This window comes from Ixodes scapularis, unplaced genomic scaffold (assembly GCF_016920785.2).
Source record: "Ixodes scapularis isolate PalLabHiFi unplaced genomic scaffold, ASM1692078v2 PGA_scaffold1__304_contigs__length_218370807, whole genome shotgun sequence".
Lineage (NCBI taxonomy): Eukaryota > Metazoa > Arthropoda > Arachnida > Ixodida > Ixodidae > Ixodes > Ixodes scapularis.
This window is the reverse complement of record NW_024609846.1, coordinates 120530924-120549015: the sequence shown is the minus strand read 5'-3', so window position 1 is coordinate 120549015 and position 18092 is coordinate 120530924. Positions and strand designations below refer to the sequence as shown.

At 47.1% G+C, this 18092-nt stretch overlaps 1 protein-coding gene across 6 annotated transcripts in view; it reads right to left on the bottom strand.

The window, feature by feature from the left end:
* Window positions 1-2728: 2728 nt before the first annotated feature.
* The window catches only part of LOC8041345 (myotubularin-related protein 3), a 60563-nt gene continuing 45199 nt past the window's right edge, over window positions 2729-18092 (bottom strand). For 2 of the 6 annotated variants that reach the window (XM_029976483.4, XM_029976484.4), the window contains exons 14-17: window positions 16813-16990; window positions 13575-13682; window positions 6759-6958; window positions 2729-5361 (exon numbers count right to left, since the gene is read on the bottom strand). In XM_029976483.4, the coding sequence (XP_029832343.2) occupies window positions 5148-5361; window positions 6759-6958; window positions 13575-13682; window positions 16813-16990 (700 nt within the window). In that variant the 3' untranslated portion in view covers window positions 2729-5147. Of the gene's footprint in view, window positions 5366-6758; window positions 6959-13574; window positions 13683-16812; window positions 16991-18092 lie in introns of those variants that run through there. The other 4 variants (XM_029976485.4, XM_040500323.2, XM_029976486.4 and 1 more) reach the window with 3 other exon arrangements.

The window sequence follows — 18092 nt, the reverse complement described above, 5'->3', positions numbered from 1 at the left end:
CGCACCCCACTGAATAAGATGGCGGCGCCCTGAGACCGGACTTGCAAACGTGTATAGGTTTATTTTTTTCCCCTTCTGCAGGAATTATTTTCATCATACTATCAATTTTTTTTTTCTCTTTACCGAACACTGACAGTACTCGGAAATTACGCAATATTTCAGATGTTCGTGGTCTGTTATGACATTAGCCCTGCCCCTGTTGAGTTCACTTCTCACCGCACACTGGTACATTGCAATAAAGCGACAACCGCGAAGCGAAGTAGGCATTGCGATTTTGCGCTTCTTGCTTTGCTGCAGTGCACCCTTGTGCGAAGGAGAAAGCACTCCTCCAGGGCGGAATGTTGCACATGCATTTTTTGAGTGCTAAGGGAACTGTACCTTGCAATTGTTTTTTTTTTTTTTTTTTTTTTTTTTAACAAACGTTTGGGTAGCAAGTATAAGCTACAATATTCTGATGACATTGTGTTTTTTTCAAATATGAAATCTAGCAAGTATATTTGGGTACTTCGAGATTTATTTTGACTGCTCTATAGGTTTATTTTTTATGTCGAGACTCTATCACCTTTATATCGGTTCCATCTGTTCGGTGGCAGAATCAGTAAACTAAAGCCAGATTTTTGCTGGCTTTAGTTTAGTTTACATGCTGACGTTTGTTGTCAGAAAGTTCATAATCAAGTGACAAATCCTTTGTTTTTATCTGTTATGAATGGCAGTTTTATTACAACCTTTAGAACGAATGAAGCATGAGTTAAGGGTGTTCAAAATTATTCTATTTCAACATTATTTTAGTGGAATGTATTATTTGTTTACCTTTGATTCTGTACCTAAAGTAACCATTCACAGCAATTCATGCTGTCCTTCATCAATCAGCTTAATGTTGCCATGTCTGGTGCTTCTACTCTGAACTAAAAGCTAGTTTTGTGTTTAAGGGAATCGCGCCTGCCGTACAGCTGATGCTAACAAAAGGTTGCACACAAGGGGGAAGGCAAAGATACATTGCCTTGTAGTTGGACAGGTCAATGTATGAACCTTAATTTAATATTTGCAGTGGTATGAATGATCATCAAGTGTGTGCTTATGCTCCAAACATTCTTTTTGCTGCTCCAAAATGCACTTTTGGCTGGTCTAAGAGGTGCTCCAAAATGACTCGGACCAATCACATTACTGCAAGGGCAGTGATTGAGGCATCCAGCCTTTAGGATAATTAAGATTTTAATTAGTTTTACATAGTTACTTCTCAATTCCTAAAATCACTTTTAGTAGACGCTGACTGTCATAGAAAACCATAAAATCCGTCAATTTTAGCAATGTTTCAAGCGCATGCTTAGTTTTTCTGGGTCCTAAAAATGCATTCAACCTCTGCTTGACCGAGCAATTTTTCTAGTATTTAACCAATCGCCTTTGGCAAAGTAGCCATGCTTCCCAGATGCTCCATGTGTTTCTAGAATTGGCTAATTTAGTGGTTTTCAATGACTACTAGCAAGTTTCTTGCTGGAACCATGTGTTTATTTTTACTAGTAAAAGAATTAATCGGAGGCTCAGACCGAATCCCAAACCAAAAACCGTTTCGGTTTTTGGTTTCGGATTCGGTTTGACCGTAATCGGAACGGAACCAATATTTTCATCTTAAGTGAACCGTAACCGTTACCTGAACCGCTTACAGTTATATTGTTGATTACTTATAACCTAGAATTCTTTCAAATGTTCCAACTTGTCATGGGACTCTGATCGCACGACTGTGATGTCGCACTTTGTCATGGTGTTGTGTAACATCATGATGATAAAAAAAAAAATTCCAAGATGACCTTTAGTGTGTGGCTGGCCTGCCATTAACCATTTTGGGGGCAAAAACAATAGGTTCTTGTGCAGTCTTTTTGCATTTTGCGAGCCCTGAGGTTCACTATATATCCTTGTTGGGTAGCACTGCGCTTCTATGGTTACATAGCGTTCTTGTAACATCCTCCTCGATGGAGGTGCGGCCATGGCTCGGCAAAAGGGTCCAGTTGTATTCTTGCATTCTTGGCAGCCTTAATACCGAAAGCGCGAGTCAGCACAGCGCAAAATTGTGCACAAACAATTCTGTTTTAAAAATTCTGAAGACACTTAAGCACTTCTTATGAGTTGTGAATGCAAAAGCATAAATTTTGAATTGGATGCCGCTAAGTGCTCCTTCGAGCTTTGTGGTGCGATGTTCGTTGGCGCCGAGAGGAGCACCCGTTCCTCCTCGGCCCTCGGGGCCTCCTGCGAGCACGCACCACCGTGTTAACAGTGTTCCTTCCACCGGCGTAGGGCCGCAGTGCCATGGGGTGGCATCCCTTGAAACTATGCTGCCTCACCGTCACAGACTACACCCTCCCTTGGGACAGGGGAATTTAGGTGCCGTTTGGCGCACGGCTTCAAGAGCCGAGAACGCCGGCCGGTTCGCTCCGTGGGACCCCAGTTAATGCTTTCACATTAAAAGAGCGCATAGAGAGTTTTAGTAGACCCGTACACTGCGGATTGCGGGCCTAATGGACGCATGCTCAATCCATGCTTCGAAATGACGGCACAAGCTCTTGATGAAATTCAAACACCACCTATGCAGCTAGGCAGCCTATCAGGTTTCGTTTTTTCTTCAAAACTGCACCGGAAAACATTGAACAAGAAAAAGTGCCGGACAAACAGAATGTCTAGCACACCAAGAGGACGGTTTCGTCCTACATCGCCAAAATAAAGACAAAGTCGAAAGAACAAATTTGAAACTTAGGTTTATTCTGTGTCCTCTCGTCGCTAGAACATTACACTTGGAACACAAGATATCAATGTACACTTCTCAGGTCATGATATTCACAATTCTGTAGAAATTGCCTCCTGTACACGACATACCCATTGGATCCTAGGAACAATGCACTGAACACAAGCATGTTGAAATAAAAACAAGGAGGGGGTAGTAGTAGGCATGAAAGCAAACGAAAACGGGAGTAATAAAAGCCACGTGCATCCAGGGGTTGCCGAGGTGAAGAAACGAATGCGAGAAAACTGTCGGCAATCACGTGGCCATTCTACTTTTGCATGCCAGCTTCACTGTCCACTGTTTTCCAATACACTGCACAGGAACAACGTAGCATGCCAGCTGGACTAAAACAAAACCGGCGGCTCCAATGTAGGCGGCAGCGCTAAACGGTGTGCCGCAGTGCGAGAAAGGGGGTTTGCAAAATGCATCACAGCCTGTTCCTATTATGCTCTGCACGAGCAGAAGTTACCGTAGCTCTCCAAAAGAACCCAGTTGGAAACTGCTGTCACTTTCCGGCGTAAACATGTACGGAACAGGATCCACTAGTCACAGGTTTGGAAAAACAACCCTCTTTTCGCTGCAGCCCAGAAGTCACCAAATCTGCACGGTTACCAAGTCTTACGTTTAAACTTTCAGATGCCTGGAACACGCCCTAGCGTTTTTATTAAAATTGATCGTTTTCCCGCTTTTGCGGTTTATGAATGCTTACCAATTAAAGGGATTCTGAACCGAAATTTGGAGCTTACAAAACAAGGCTAGAGCGGTGGTCGGGACAATGCAAAACCCCAAAAACGTCACTCGTACAGCGATATCTCTAACGGATTGCTGTTTGTTTTTTTTTGGAAAAGAGGTGAGCCATAGAACACACCCGACAAGGCCGATGAGACATATGCAGCGTCATGATTCTCATTCCCTCTCCTTTTCACTACGTCCCCTCGAGCTGGTGAACCGAACCGAGGCCATTTTTCCTCATTCTCAACTTCGAAAAGAATCGCGACGTCTTGACCCCGCCCTTCTTTTCCAAAAAAAAAATGGCCATCTGTTAGAGATTTCGATGTACGAATGATGTTCTGGAGTTCGTAGCATAACGCTTCAGCGGCCCTACTTTGTGAAATCCAAATTTTGGTTCAGCATCCCTTTAGAGTTCCCGCCAAGACTGAGAAAACCACAAATAGTGTACCTGACCAAAATCTTCAATGAAGGTTTAAAAACTTGCTACGATCTCACAGCAGTTTATCACAGAAGACGGACTGTTTATGTAGCCCCGAGACATCCATATTGATGGAAAATGTGGCACCTTCTCAAAGCGACACTCTGGCCCAATAAGTCGGTTCTAAGGTACGAGCAACACAGCGGCGCAGCCAAGAAATGATTAGGTGTCGACTAACAGGTCTGCCACTCTTTGGTGTACTGAAAGTTGAACATTTGCGGGGAACTGAACACAAGCTCCTAGTTTTCGAGCTGCAGGGGCCACGGCACTGTACGCAAACAAACGAACCAAGGACAAACCCAGCGGAAGAAAGGGAAAAAAAATGGTTACCTTTTCCCAGGCATCTCCTCCACAACTAAATCGAGGCAGTCAAACGTCAAAACTTAACAATGGCTCGGTCCTCGCTCCAAACGGCTCCGCCTCTCTTCCGTGCACGCACCACGACGGCAAACTCGAACCACTCGTCTGTGCGCTGCACGGCAAGACACATTCTCCTTGCACCGAAATTCCATTAGTCCTAGGGCGTCGGTGGCACGCTTGTAGTACAAAGCGACAAAGAAAACGAAAGATGGTCGGCAACGTTTACCCGCAGTCCGATCTTCCTCGCCGCTCCCCCTCCACGAAATAATGCTCGGTCTGCGCAGACAACAGCTCTTAGGTAGCGAGGTCGTAGTGCCGAATTTCGGCGTCGCCCGAAAGAGGCTCACGCAGGGTATGCATTGGACGCGGGTTCCGCATCGGCGTTCGGCTGGGCGTTCTCGCATCATCATCGGCGTTCGGCGTTCTCATTGACCGAACACGAGTCTCAGCCAAACACTGATGCACCACTCGTGTCCAATCGTGCCCAGTGTCAGCCTCTCAGGCGACGCCCAAAATTCGGCACCACGGCCTCGCCGTCCAGGAGGTGCAGCACGGAACGAACGAGAAGAAGTAAGGTGCGGCGAGTCGCAGGGACCGTCCTTAAACCGGGACGCCCGATTGGCCGGCTTCGGTTGGCCATGCTAGAAAAAAGAGGCGTAGGAGGGACGGGGCTCGCGGCAGGCCCCATTCCTTTGGCACGTTTTTCTAACTGGGTTCCTCGGCTGGCCCGCTCGGCGGGGCACCGGACGTCCTCGGACCGGGGTCAGGCTCTTGCGGGGCATACGAAGGAGGGGCAAGGAGGGTCTAGTTGGAGGCGGCCGTGACGGCGGGGCTTGTCTTGGCTAGGATCCGCTCCGGGTGGGGTCCCGGTGCAGCGAGCAGGGCAGACGGCCGGCACGGGCGGCTACGTAGTGCCTCGAAGCACGAACTGCACACTCGCACGGGCTGGTACAACTGCTCGTGGGGCACAGGATGCATCTGACTGGCGCACTGGCTGCAGAACACGTTGCCACAGTTCCTGGCAACAGAGCAAAGGCAGACAAGGGGGCTAGAGCACCTGCCAGAGTGGCAAAGAAAACAATGCAGCAGAAAAGCACTGCAGAGGCTGCCCGGTAGACACCAAAGTCAAATTGGGGGGCTTTCTGTGCCAAACTAACGAAGGGCATTTGGCATGCCTAGCAGAGGACTGTCAGGGAATCTTTTGTAGTCCATTCTAAATCTTGGATTTGCAGCACCTTCTCCTCAACAAGCCTCTGTCGGATTGTGGGAACCTTGGCCGGGATTCAAACTGGCGGCTGGGAATCCGTAGCCTCCAAGCAAGAAGTGACAGGAATTTTTCTGCCAATGAGAAAAACTGAGTAACTATGCAATAGCACTGGCAAAGGTTTCAGGTTGCAAGAAGATTGCTCGTGTAATATCCCGGCTGCTCCAAGAGTCTTCAAAAACACGCAGGTTTGAGAAGCTAGCGTTGCGAATCAACCAGAGAACCTGAACAAGCATCCTTCCAAAAAGTCAAATTTGGGGGTTTTACGTGCCAAACCTACGACGGGCATCTGGCACGCCCCAGCGGAGGACTGGGGATTAATTTCGACCACCTGGGGATCTTTTGACGTGCAACCGAAAGCTCGGTTACACGGCGCCTTCTCCGCAATAAGCCTCCGTCATATTGCGGGCACCTCGGTCGGGATTCGAACCCGCCACCTGGGGATCCGTAGGCCGGCGCTCTCGCCTCGGAGCCACCGAGGCGGCTAACAAGCATCCTTCCAACGCTTTACAAAATGTTCATCCAAGTGCATCAGCTCCACCATTTATATGGATGATTCAATTAGTATCGATGGTGGCCCATGCCCCTCGTTCTGCTTTGAGACGCGTGAACATTCCCAATGAAAAGTTTGGGAGTGAAGTGCAAATGTACATCCTAACGGAGCTTTTGAAATAAGTGCAGCACTCTTTGGCACCTCCGCCTGCACCACAAGGGATTCTGGAAACTGGCTGCACAGAGCCGGCTGTAGGCGAGCAAGCGAGGGAAGGTGCAGAACAGACCTACTCTTCTCTTTCGTGTCGGTGCCGCCAAATATAGTGTAAATGCTGCAGGAGTAAGGAGTATATGGGACATTTCCACAATTCACTGCACACTTCACACGTGGACGTCTGTTTAGCAATGGGTTTATTGAACTCCAACCTGCGAAAGAGGATGACTCTACTCTTGTCCTAGCCGTGGTACTGTAACCAAGAGGCGCTACTTTGCAAAAAATCCGAGCAAAGGTGCCCGACACGGTATTTTCCCCAACCAAAAACGTAGGTGACCACGGGCACAATTCTTATCGAGGAGGAAGCCCTGCTACATAACCATGGCTGTCAACATGAGCAGGGAACGGCACTTCTGGCACACACGACGCCGGGGGGGGGCCTCACCTGCAATGGTGCTTGCGGCGCCCGATCCAGAACTCTGCCCCGCAAGCAGTGCAGTGGGAGGCGGCGTGGTCCGGCACCCACAGGGTGGCCCTGGCCTCCCGCTCGTCCACCTGCTCCCAGCTGAGCTCCGAGGAGCTGCTACCGTCCTGGCACCCGCCCCACGGGGGCTCCCCGCTGCAGGCACAGTCCAACCCAAGCTGCTGACACACACGGGGGTCAGTCGGTCAGTCACTCGGGCAATCAGTCGGACACAACACACACGCACACATACACGCTTCACTCCTCCACAGTCGTAAAAAAACGGGCACAAATGTTTCGCTCGATGTTGCAAGCACCAGCCTTGCTCTATTGTACTCTGCACATATTCAAACATCTTGCTGAAACTATGAACAAAAAGCGACCAAAAAGGACGAGGTCAGGGTGAAACACCTTTGGGAACGTGTTCAGTCCCATGCACTAAAACGAAAAGTCTTCGGAAGGACGTTTCGTCCCATCTTCATCCTTTTTTGCTCCTTTCCATTTATTCTTGTAACATTACCAGCACGTGTTTGGCAGCATTGAAAAATAATTTTTATGTCATGAAAGACGCATGGAGGATGATATCGTTTTAAGGAATCAGTGGAAATAAGCCAGATTGATCAGTTATTTGTGTATACAGCACCAATGACAGCGACATTGGTAAGAACCGCTTTTAACACGACGGCGCCATCAAAACCTAAGAGCTGCTGGTTTAGACTCCCCCCCCATCAAAGCTTTGAAAGGACTGAAATGACAATTGCTGTGGCAACAAATATTTTTTTTATCAAATGCTTCGCGACGATTTGGTTGTTCGTATCCAAGTAGGTTTCAGTCCTCCTAGTAGACAGAGAGGGCAATGATGCTATTTCCCAGGATCCAGTGTCTTTAATCAGCACTTCACAGCCTACATTGGTAGTACAAGCATTCTTCAACTAGATACAGAGAGGTTATACAGTATGCGCAAAGCTTGTTCAAGCCTGCCTCCAAGTTCGACACAAATAGCCTCGAAACTATTTGGTAGTATACAAAGTAGTGACATCTTAGATCACCCAACTGAAAGTTATTCCTCTGGTAACCTTTGCAAATTGCAATGACAGAAAAATAAATTAAAAGTTTCCAGAGGGGCCTGTTTCCAAATAGTAGAGCAGCAGAAGCCAGGCAACTTTCCTACATGGTTTCCAAATGTTCCCATTCAGCAGGCTGACCTTGCTTATTCAATATTTATGCCACGAGGGGTGTAGTACTTGAGAGCTACAAAAACTAGGAGGTAGAGGATTGAAAAGGTGCTTCAAGTTGGGCTGTCCTGTGATCTACGTAAGAATAAACTGATTATATTTATACAGTAATCCCTCATTATAACGAAATCGCTTCTTCCGAATGATCGAAGTTCAACGTGGTCGTGACCAGAATGCATGCATTTTGAACTGGATTATTCCAAGTGTATTGGCGGCCAAACACGCTTGTTCCGAAGGCCGCGGTGCCAAAAGCAAGCAAGCCTACACGGAGGCGCACGGAGACCATTGTGTTCCCTCCCCCTTCACTGAGGCAAACTGAGAAAAAGGCAAACTGCAAATACAGCAAACAAGAAAACAAACCAAACAGATGACTGAGAGCTGAGCGCGCAGAGCGCCTCTTCTGATGCCTATGCGCCGACGCAGGCAGGGAGCAGCAAGAGAAACGTCTACGTTCCGACGCTACTCATGGTGCCTGCGGCAGACGCTGCCAGACTCCTGTCGGAATCGGGTCAAGGGAGCGATGGAGCCCGGAGGAACGCGGAGGAGATCATCCCTTCGGGAGCCCCTGACGCACGCACGCCCGCGGCATACACGCACACGTGCGTGGTATGGGAGTGTTTACCTAAAGTCGCTTAGATCTGCGAGGTTGAGAAAAGTAGCCGGTCCAAGTCAGAAATCGCCAAAGAATTCAAGATTCTGGCATCGGTTGTTCGACACTGTCCACCATTTTGCAGAACAACCAAGGCATATTGGACGGGTTCGAGAAGTTTCTCATGCAAGAGAAAGTGCACCCGTGGCCCGAAGATGAAAGATTGCCAACTGCTTTGTGCACTTCGGATTTTCTGTTGCGAGCATGCTTGCCGAGCCAGCACACGATTACCAGAACTGCAACAATCTCTACAGGAGTGTGTGAAAATATGTTGGTGAAGCCACCGAGGATAACTCAGATTCATTCAGCTTGTGGATGCGGACGTTTCCTTTGTAGCTCCTGCCATGGATGCTGCGATCGTAGACCTTGTGCGTGGCCGGGGTAAACACAAAGCGACGTCGGAGAGGCACCTCGGGAGAGACCAACGACTGCGGAGACTCTGAACATTTTATGGCTGCTTCAAAACAAAGTGGAGTGCAGCGGCGGTGATCTTGCGATGCCTGGAGGAGTTCAAGGAGAACTGATGCTCGAATTAAATTATCAGCAAACTCCACTTCATTCTTTTCTTATTCGGTAAAGCAGCCGCTTGTTGTTCATAACCAAGGTTTGATTAAATATACGGTCAGTGCTCCTCGGAGTTCCAGTCCACCTTCAAGGCTGCTGGTGCTGTTCTTATGGTTATATCACTTATCGAAATACCGCTTATATCAAATTTTTCTGCCATCCCATTCACTTCCGTTATAACGAGGAATTACTGTATGTTCAAATTCTCTACTGCCCTCAGCTTCACCACTCCTACTGGTCTCCAAGGCCAAGCGTTATGCACAAAGCAGCAAAAATTGCAACACCTAGCCTGCACTTCATCTTGGCACAACTTAAAAAAAAAAAAAAAAAAAAAAACAGTTTAGAATATTGTATGCAAATGCTAGGATTTTGTAACTTTCCTTGGACCTTGCCCCTCTAACCTCTACTATGCAATGAGACCTCTGCAGCATAAATATCAGACTCACCCCATGACCCACAGAAGTCACTAAAGAAATCTGTGTGGCAACATACTGGCAGTCAAAATTAATTTAACGATTTTATTAAACACTTTAAAGAATGAAGTTTGTCCATTTTGCTATAACAGGACGTCGGATTAATGCTTGCAAACTAGCCAGTATTTGGAACATGTTTACACTCCAGTCAAAGGTGCAGCCCCAACTGCAGTCAGCACTCGAGGTAAATGATAGTGTCTCAAGCAGACTGGAGTAATTGCTTCCAGCAGAGGTTGAAGAACCAGCATTATCAAACATTATCGTTTGCCTTATTTTTCGAACCCGAAATTTATACCTTAGTGATAGGGGTCTATAAAGTCGCTCAAACCCATCTCTCTTGGGAGTGGAAATAAAGCCCAACTCATTGCTTACAGCTGTGACAATGACCCCAGAGCTAGCCAAGTCAAGTATACTGTAGATGACTGACAATACCTAAATGATGCACATATAACCTAGTTTTACCATGCCTCCAAGGACAATTTGCTCCTAAACTTCGTTTCAGCTCAGGTCCAGACTTAGCCCATGCAACAAGCTCGAGCAGGTGGCCCCGAACAGTGCTTGCACTGCACGAGCGCACCTGCTTGGCAGGGACACTGAAAGCCAGGAGCTTGCTCTTCGAAGCTTCTGCTACGCTACGACTTAGTGAAATGGAGTACAGTTGCCACCACATTGCTTTTCCTCCCCCCTTGACAGACCTGGATGGCATGCCTCTAGCTAGGATCGGAGCTTGTTGCTCTTCGGCATGTTTCTAGCTATGGTTTAAGCTTATTTGCCATAAATTCTGCAAAAATTAGCAATTCTTTGTAGAGCTCTTTGTAGAGACCTTGCTCAAGCCAACAAGGCAATAGGAGTGCAAGGCTCAAGTCCAGCCAGTTCTGAGGGCCAACATCTAGCCACTCAACCTCCCTAGTTAGTGTCATTTACAATTCTGCATACTTCACTGCAGACACCACACTCACTTCAGTAAATTGGGTTGCAAGAGCATGCATTATTAACAGACGCACAATTTGATTCCCAAAGCATCCCGACGACTGGATTCGAAAGTATGATCATTCGCCAGCTCACCTTTGTATCAACCTTTATTTCGGCGATTATAGTTTGCACCCTTTGAAATCTTCATCCATTTTGGATGCTACGGGCAGGTTTCCCGACACCCCAGGATAGATTTAATGAGAAAAAGGGACTTGTAAAAAAAAAAAAAAGCAAGGGAACGGAGACAGTCTTTAACATGTTGGAGTGTATGATGCAATAGCTATTTGCAAATGGTCCCAACAGCTATTTGTAAATGGCCCCGAAAAAGCCAGAGTATCACTTTCATTCCAGCTACAATCTGGTCAGCATCAGCTAACGTCGACTGATGCATTTGTTTTTAATAGTTTTCGATACAGTGGCAGGAGCCCAAAGCAGAAATTAAGACTGGGAAAGTCAAGGAGCCAGATGTTGCCAGCGATCAGTCTTAGAGCCAGATGATCTTCAGAGTTCTTTGTTCTCGGCACGTGGTTTGCGAGAAGTCTAGAGTCACGTGCTTCCGTGACCTTGCCAATGCTAAGGCTGCAGTATGCAGTCTGAGAGTTTTACATAGCCGTGGCCTCACATTATAGACAATGGTCCAGATATGACCTTGACCCCTACCTTGCGACGGACTTCAATCCTTGCAAGTGATGCCGAGGCTTATGTTAAAGGGAGACACCCCCTGGGAGGGTCAACTTTTGAACCCTTGGATTAAAATTGATGAAATTTACAGGGTATGCTGGTAGTCATGCTAGAGGGTGCATAACAAAGTTTCAGGTCTGTCGGTTAAGTGGGAAGGAAATTAGGGCAGCTTCTATCAGCAACTCCCGTACATTGTTTAGTTAATCTATCGTCGGAAAACTAACACAATATTCATGATTTTTATTCGCTAGATATGTGGCAGAATGACTAGGAGGTGCGCCTATGGCGCACCTCCTAGGCATTTTTATCAATTTTCTTTTCTGCAAAATTGGTCAACTTTTTGGTCTTCTGTGTCTTCGACAAAATGTCAACATTTTTTTTTATAAAACGCACAATGAAGAACGAGCCTTCCCTGTATTGCCATCATGAAACAATAGATTCGACTAAAATGGAATTTATACCAAGTGGAATGGAGAAAAATGCGTTCAAAGTGCTCCAAACCCTACCTTTTTTTTAGCTTCGGTGGACAGAGAATAATTTATGAAAAATTAACTATGCAGTGTAAACTAGTGGAAATTTCTGGGAATACTCTGGATGTAGATGGATGTAAATATGTAATTTTTAAAATCAATGTTTTTTCCAAATTTTTTTTTTTCTCTGGGTAGTGTCCCTCCAGAAAAAATTCCACAAAAAACAATGATTTTGAAAAATTACACTTACATCTACCAACATCTAGAGTATTCCTAGAAATTTCCACTAGTTTACACTCCATAGTTCATTTTTTATAAATTATTTTCTGTCCACCGAAGCTAAAGAAAAGGTAGGGTTTGGAGCACTTTGAACGCATTTTTCTCCATTCCACTTTTTGGTATAAATTCCATTTTAGTCGAATCTACTGTTTCATAATGGCAATACAGGGAAGGCTCGTTCTTCACTTTTCCTGACTGAAATTTAATAACGAATGCGGCTATGGAATTTTTTTTGGATTTTATTGTGTGTTTTATAAAAAAAAAAGTTGACTAATTTTGCAGAAGTGAAAATTGATAGAAGTAACTTACTTTTTACAAAAAGCTTTCCATAGCCGCACCTCCTAGGCATTCTGCTACATATCTAGCGAATAAAAATCTTGAATATTGTGATAGGTTTTGGACGATAGAATAAACAATGTAGGCGTGTTGCCAATAGAAGCTGCCCTAATTTCTTCCCACTTAACCAACAGACCTGAAATTTTGTTATGCACCCTCTAGCATGACCACCAGCCTACCCCTGTAAATTTAATTAATTTTAAGCAAAGGGCTCAAAAATTGACCCTCCCAAGGGGTGTGTCCCCTTAAATGTTGCATCATGGGAATTCATGTTTCATAAATGGAACAACTGACAAGAAAGCTCCATTGCTGTGCCTCAAATCAAACTAGATATATTGAAATGATCCTGACTAGCAACAAAAACAAGGCAATTTAGCTAGAACCCCAAAGGTCACCTAATCGAGAGATTGGTATTCTTAAATTTGCTGTAGGTCTAAGGGAGTGAATTAGCGAGTGTGTACGTTTCCGCACAGCGGAGTTGTGTACATGCAGGTACAGCCCAGATTGAATAGGTAGTGTTCCATCTGCAATTTTAGCAACCCATAGGGTGAGGGAAGTTACTCGCTGCAAGCAATATAATAGCATATAGATTCCACCCAAATACCTATTTACAAAGCAACCATCTTCAATCACCCAACGCTCTTGCATATCCATACCTGGGAACACCGATAACTTTGGACATAACCACAAAGTAACTAAAACAGACTTTCACCTAAAACGATGCACATAGCCATTCAAGAACACAAAGTCATTGGTTTCAATTCCAGCACTAACACTGGTGTCACAATGCACCCATCGGCCTAACTAAATGCAAATTTTATTACTATACAACATCAGAGAACAAAATGTACAACTTTGTGACACACGACGGAACAAAGGAAGAAAGTCCCCAACAATCAGTCGCTTTAACACCGAGATGGGGCCACACCGAATTTCGCTTGTGAATCGGGTCGGACAGCCAATGGCGCGGTTCTTGCGCGCACCGGGTGGAGACTGCCAACGGCGACGGAGTTTATTTCGGGTGGAAATCCTAGCACGAAGGGAGGCGCGGTGGCAAGGCATCACGTGCAGCCCACTTCCATTTCCATAGCCCCGGAGCAAAGGTGCTGCAGGCAGGGAGAGTTCCAGAAGAGACTCACAGCGTCCTCGAGTGCCTCCGAGGCCTCCTTGCCGTTGTGGTGCAGGGATCGCTGATCCAGCGCAAACCTGGCTCGGCGCAGCTCGTTTTCCAAGTTCTCTATCTTGGCCTGCAACGATGGCAAGCATTTCACAATTAACACCGGCTCGCACATTAACATTGGAGTGTGGCTGACTGAGTTATTTGTCGCATATCGCCGCAACGCGTTGCACGAAAGTTTGATCCGGGTGGTGCCAGTTTGCAGACGGCACTCAAACGCTTCCGGTCTTGATCTACAATGCCTGGAACACGTCTCCAAACAGTGCGCTTCGCGTCCCATTCCGAAGCCTGTGCTCCGAAAGTGGTCCCAAACGGGCAACAAACGATGGAAGAAAAGCCGGAGTGTTACATCGTTGGGCGTCGCGATCCCGGCGGTTCGTCATACAAGTTTTGACAAAGAAGCACGAGCAAAGGCGAGTGTCACCGTTGTCACGGCGTCTCAACTCCCGGTTGTCCAAGCTTCCGCATATGTCGACCTGGAGTGCGACCTGCGGCAAAACGGACGTCTGCCACATCTACCGCTCCTACGCCGTCGTCGGACGGAAATCGAGGAACCACTTTTTGGGACGCGGTAAACGCACCGGTCGGAGACTCGTTCCAGGCACCACACCCAAACTAAACCGAATGCTCTGCAGTACTTACAAGATCAAATCTATGATCCGTCTACAAGACAAAATTGCTCACGAGACCGCCAGAATTTTTTCGAGCTCGCAGTTAAAGAAGAGAGCGTAAAAGGCCGGGATATATACTCCGACTCTAAGTTGGCCGGGGCTGCCCGACGGAAGATGCCGGCGTGTCGTCTCGTCGAAAGCAGTCGCAACCGGTTGCGACGCACTCAATCGCGCTCGAACACAAACGTCCGAACCAGCCTTTAGACCCTACCCGAGATGGACGACGGAGAGCCAGCCGAGCATTTCCATTGTCCTAACACAGAACCTTTAGAGGTTCCTCGAGATTCGCGTCGACCTCGAAAGAATTGTGCCGCTCGCGTCTATGTCGAGGAATGAAAGGCTCCGTTAGGCGAGGAGAGTGCACTCTTCTTGCCGTCGGCCACCGGTGGAGCACTTCGTAAATGCGTAACATTTATAGGGCAAGCCTTAAGGATTTTGCATCTGTGGATGTAGCCTCGAAGACACTGCAGTGTCACGTGATGCCAAAATCGTGTTATGTGGTGTCACGACACCGTGCCACACTAAGGGCTTTAAATGTTCGCAAAACCCTCACAGTATGCCTTTTAGTGGCCTCCTTAAAGGACTCGCAAAAGGAGGTGCACAAAAAGGCCCTCCGAATGCCGCGCATTCTCGACACCCCTAGGAAATGGCAAATTCCTTCTCCCCGAAAAAGCCGCTCTACCCATATCCGACCCGGGGGTCGAGGGGGCTCTGAGTGCCTGAAGCTCTCGGGTGCAGCTCTAGGCTTTAGCTTTCCGGCTGCCATTCGAAATCTGCTCACGTGCAGCAGTTCAGCCATTCTAATCATGGGCGGGTTGTCAGAATCCAGTCGCGCAGCCACTATTCACACAGTGTGTCTCCGCTAGGAAACCGAGGGTATAGCAAGCCCCGGTCGCCTTTGCTGCTGCTCGTGCGGGCAACTGCACGGCACCAACTTTCCCCTCCCGTCGTGCAAAAACTCGAACCTTAAAAATGAAAAAAAAAATGTGTTGCGAAGCACGGTGCACTAAGCATTCCTAGCACACTAGGCATACCTCATGCAAGATTCCTCACTGCCTGCCGACGACGTAAGGTAAGTAGCAGCAGGTTGCCTCTGAAAATCTACCCCGAAGATGTCCTTAGAAACTTGACCAACTTTGTGAAAGATTATTTGGCAGAAACACCTTTACCAACATGTTTGGCGCTGGTGGGACGACTTGATATTTAGGCACGTTGGAGACCACGAAAGAAAGTTGTTCAAGTTTGCAAAACTCGCCGAAATTTCACAGTTTTGCGAGTACCACACCCGAGTACCAATTACGCTAGCAATAACGTTTGAGTCTTATTCCTCTAATCGAAGCACAAACGAGCTACAAAGACTGCCAAGGTCTTCGTACCGTCGGCACCATGGGCCAAAACGTATTTGAGAGTTACGCGGGAATTGACCGCTCTACTGAAACCAGCAGCGGCAGCTTAGGATCTCGAGTTTGTCTTTCACAAAATGGGAACAGGAACTGGCACATCTGCTAAATTCGTTCAATGAAATAGCCATCTGCTATTAACACGGAATTGCATTCTAACGGAAGCCAACTCTGATTTAACGACAATTTGAAGTGTGCATGACACAAGGATAGAAGGTAGCAACATTGGCCACCTGCCTAACACCTGTGCCATCAACTTCCTGCCAACCACCTGCACATGTCGACACAAGTTGCATATCAACGCGCGACGAGCTACTCCGTGCGCATTCTCCACTTCTGCGCATTCTCCGCTTCAAAAAGACGCGGCAGTGCGTACCAAAAACGCGGATGTCGAGCACGAGTGTCGGCAGAGTTTCTCACAAAATGGAAATCTGCATACAACGGTTTCGAGAGACTGAAATACAGCTGCAAATTTAGTTGCAGAATGCATTTTAGAGATGGCTTTTTAAGTCTATGGCGTCACAAAAGGTTGTAACGAAAGACATACTAACACAGACAACTCTCTTTGCAGATATCATTTCACCCCTCGCCAGGAATCGAAAACTGATGAACTCTCGGTCAGTGGGGCAACACTATCCCCGAGCTACCGGAGCGGCTAGGAAAAGCTTTATTTTGGGTGTTATAAACAAACTCGCGCAGCTGCAAAAAGACTGGCACCAATGTCGGGAACGGTCACGTGATGTTACGTGATCGTGCGCTGCACCGACGGATCACCTGTGACGGCTCGTCACGGCAAAACGACACCTATGAACAAGACTGATTACGAATGTCTGGAAGCTTACCACGAGCATAGGAAGGAGAAAAAGTTGAAGATGACAAAGAAAAAGATGCAGAATGTGTCGTGTGTTTGTGCTTCATTTCTTAACAGATTACCCCAAAAACCTTACTGGCAAAACAGACTCCACAGGTCTAAATAAATCGAAACGGATGGACTTAAGCACACGACGCAGTCTATGTTAGTTAGCTTCCTACTAAGTATCGCGGCAAGTTTTTTTCGTTACAGCTTATGTTGACGAAACCGTCTCGGGGCATGTGCAAAGGCAACGGCAGCAGGCAAAGCCCCCCCCACCTCATGGTCTAGAACCATCTGGTGTATCCTCTGCTGGAGGGCATCCACGGGGGTGTTGAGGCCGTCAACGTCAAACTGCTGCTGGCAAGAGGCCTGCGAAGACTGGGTACGCGAGGCCATGGGGTCCAGGAGAAGCCGGTCGTCGCACGGCGTTGCAGGGAAGCCAGAGCTCGGTGTCCTGCAAAATTGGCGTCTCGGAATTAACTCGCCTGGATTCGACTTCAGTTCCTTTGACGCAGTTTATTTCTATTGTCATCAAAAAGACAAATTCCTACGGCAAAAAATATGGTAATTCGAACAAGAAAAACACTGCATAATTAAATTCGAGCAAACACGTGCGGACACACGTTGCACCACACTAAGGCGGCGGAAAAGCAAATGGGGGCAGCCCACATATGGCAAAATGCAGGTCTTTTGCTACGAAGCCAAGCGTCTGCAAGTACTTTATGAACAGCCAGTAACACAGCTCGTGGGGTTGGAGGGGGTTTGAGCTGACATGGGACCTAAGTTATTTAATATTTACAGCTATCTGTATGACATTTTCAGGGTGCATTCATAGCACATATTTAAGAGTAACTGCTACATTTCATAAAGCTGTGCCCCCGGGTTCTTAATTTGCAAAATATTTTCATTATGGTTCACTTGTTTGCTTTACCCCAGGCCTGGAGAAATAGCAAAACATTGTGGGAATGTGAAATTTATTATGAGCATTCCTGGATGGGCACCCCAGGGCGTGCGCGTCAGGCGGTGGCAATCGATTCATCGAACGTATCACTGACAGAACGTTTCATTGACATATGTTTCAACGACAAATTGTTTCATTTATAGCTCAAATTAGCTTTTTTCAATAATAAGCTGCATGAGACTGTCGCCGCGAAGCAGCGTGTATAGGTCGGTCAGGTGTTTTAACATTTTTGTAATGAGCCGCTGCATACTGTCGCCGCGAAGCGGCGTGAAAGCAGGCGGGCGGGTGGGTGGGTTTATGCGTACCCCAGTGATACACGCGTGATGAAATGCCCATACAGCGTGCAATTCGCGTAATGAGTGTCCACGAAATGATGGTGTCAACGAAACGATTGTGTCAATGAAACAATCTTGTCGACGAAACGTGTGTTCATGAAAAGTTGTCCACAAAACGTAATTCCATGAAACAAGTTTCGATGACGTCGGAGGCTCCCGAAAGGTTGATCTCCTTGGGGCTCCACCACTCCCTTGACCCGATTCCGACAAGAGTTGGGCAGCGTCGGCCATGGGTGCTGCGATTAGCGTTGGAACGTAGA